Genomic DNA, 2,588 nt, shown 5'->3' with positions numbered 1-2,588 from the left:
CTTACGACACCTACGGTGGATATAAACCCAAGCTGCCAAGCTCGAAGCCTCCTTCCTTCGCTAACCGTTCGAGCGCAGCGGCGGTATGCTCGCCCCGCCGCTGCTACTACGCTAATAAACAGTCGTTATGTTTCATGTTGGGACGTTATGTTTCATGCTCCATCGACACGGCATCCCACATCAGGTGACCCGGAAACCGAACAAACAGCACCGCCATGGCCGAACCAGAAGTCCTCACCGCTCTTCGCCAGCAAGTGCAACAACTTCAACAGGAACAGCAGACCCAGCAACAGCAGCATTCACCCAACGCCTCCACAACAGAGACCGTGCCTGCTGGCTCCGCTGAGGACGTCACAGCTCCTACAGAAGGCATTCCGCACACTGCCTCATACGACACCTGGCGTGTCGCCATCAAGCTTCCGCCGTTTTGGGTGGACTCGCCCTAGGTCTGGTTCGTACAGGTCGAGGCCCAGTTCTCCCTCGCGCGCATCACGCAAGACCGGACCCGCTACGATTACGTCGTCACCCACATGGACGCACGTTATGCCAACGAGGTCCGGGATAACCTTGCCAACCCACCAACGGCCAACCTCTATGAACACCTGAAGACTGCACTTATCCGCCGCCTTTCGCTCTCGGAAGAACAGAAGATACGACAACTTCAGTCCGCAGAGCTTGCTGAGCGCAAACCTTCAGCGCTCCTGCGCCACATGCGTGCGCTCGCGGGCAACATGCAAGCCCAGGATTCTTTCCTGCGAGCGCTTTGGCTCCAACGACTCCCGCCGCACGTCCAGGCAATTCTGCAAGCTCAGATTAGTGTACCTCTCAACGAACTTGGGGAGATTGCTGATCGCTTCATCGAGGCCTCCTTGCCGCAGTTGTCGCCCACCAACCAGTCTGTCGCCGCACCGCTGAACACGACAGAGCTTGCGCGCCGTATCGACGACATCGATCGACAGCTCACCTCCATTCAACGACACCTGGGTGAACGTCTTCCGATGCAACAGCGCTGCCACTTACAAAGCCGCGACCTTAACACCAGTTCGTTCCGGCAACCTGATAACTACGGCCCGTGTTACTACCAGCGACGCTTCGGGGACAGAGCCCGGCAATGTCATCCACCCTGTTCCGTGGACACGCGGAAAACTCCAACGGCAGCTTGTAGAGACGGCCGCAAGCTGCCAACCCGGAGGCCGTCGCATCTTCGTCACCGACCAAATCACGAAGCAGCGGTTCCTTGTCGACAGCGGTTCCGACATTTGCTGCTACCCGCGATCCATCTTCAAGATCCTCGTCCGCCTACGTCTTTCGAGCTCAGTGCGGCAAACCGCTCCACAATCAAGACGTACGGCTCCCTCCGCCTGCACATCCAGCTCAGAAATTTACGCCATGACCTTCACTGGAACTTCGTCACCGGCGACGTCGCCGAGCCAATCATCGGCTCAGACTTTCTGGCCCACTACAAACTCCTTCCGGACTGCCGCAACGACCTCCTCATCGACGCGACAGCGGGACACTCCACACCAGGCCAGCGAACGACCGCTCAACAGCCAAGCATCAAGGTACTCAGTGTTTACAATCATTCGGCGTACCACGCCATCGTCGCCGAATTTCCAGGATTGACGCGCCCCAGCGGACAGCCACGCAAAGTGCAGACCACTTCAGGCCACCCGGTTTTCTGCCGCGCCCGTCGCTTTGCCCCGGACCGCATGCACATAGCCAAAGCAGAGTTCGAGGCCATGCTCCGCGAAGGAATCGCCCGCCGCTCTGACAGTCCATGGGCCTCGCCACTCAGCCTTGTGCCGAAGAAGACCGAAGGCTGGCGGCCCTGTGGGGACTACCGTGCCCTCAACGCGCGCACCATCCCGGACAGGTACCCCGTCCACCACATACAGGACTTCGCCCATGGCATTCATGGCTGCCACGTGTTCTCCGTGCTAGACTTGGTGAAGGCCTATACACAGATACCCGTCAATCCGGATGACGTCCCGAAAACGGCAATCATCACTCACTTTGCCTTGTTGGAGTTTCCCTTCATGAGCTTCGGCCTGAGGAACGCAGGACAAACATTTCCGCACTTCATCGACGAAGTAGTCCGCGGCCTCGACGTCTGCTTCGTTTACCTGGACGACATACTGGTATTTTCCCGCGACGCCGAAGAGCACCACAGGCACCTTCGTATGCTGTTACAACGTCTCGATGACCACGGCCTACTCGTCAATGTCCAAAAAAGCACGCTAGGCGCTTCCGTCGTCCGCTTCCTCGGCCACGAAGTTTCCATCTGAGGGAACTCGGCCCTTGCCCCAACGCATCTCGGACCTGCAAAATTACCCTCAACCCACCACCGCTAAAGACCTTCGCCGTTTCCTCGGCATGCTGAACTTTTACAGGCGTTTCTTGCCACACGCAGCCGTCTACCAGGCTCCCCACCACGATGCTTTGGCTGGCCTACGAGGAAGCCAACCCGTCACGTGGACACCGACGTTAACGAAAACTTTCAAAGAATGCAAAGCGGCCCTCTGCACCGCCACAATTCTCACCCATCCCGTGGCAGACGCTCCCTTGGGTCTCTTCACGGACGCAGCTTC

General features: G+C 58.3%; 1 protein-coding gene across 1 annotated transcript; it reads left to right on the top strand.

Moving 5' to 3' along the window:
- Window positions 1-530: 530 nt before the first annotated feature.
- Window positions 531-2,285, top strand: LOC119448725 (uncharacterized). Its single transcript, XM_037711949.1, has one exon. It carries the CDS (start codon window positions 531-533, stop codon window positions 2,283-2,285), a length of 1,755 nt encoding a protein of 584 aa, XP_037567877.1.
- Window positions 2,286-2,588: the final 303 nt, after the last annotated feature.

Source organism: Dermacentor silvarum, chromosome 4, assembly GCF_013339745.2.
Source record: "Dermacentor silvarum isolate Dsil-2018 chromosome 4, BIME_Dsil_1.4, whole genome shotgun sequence".
Classification (NCBI taxonomy): Eukaryota; Metazoa; Arthropoda; class Arachnida; order Ixodida; family Ixodidae; genus Dermacentor; species Dermacentor silvarum.
The sequence above is the reverse complement of the archived record's forward strand: the minus strand, read 5'-3'. Positions and strand labels throughout refer to the sequence as shown.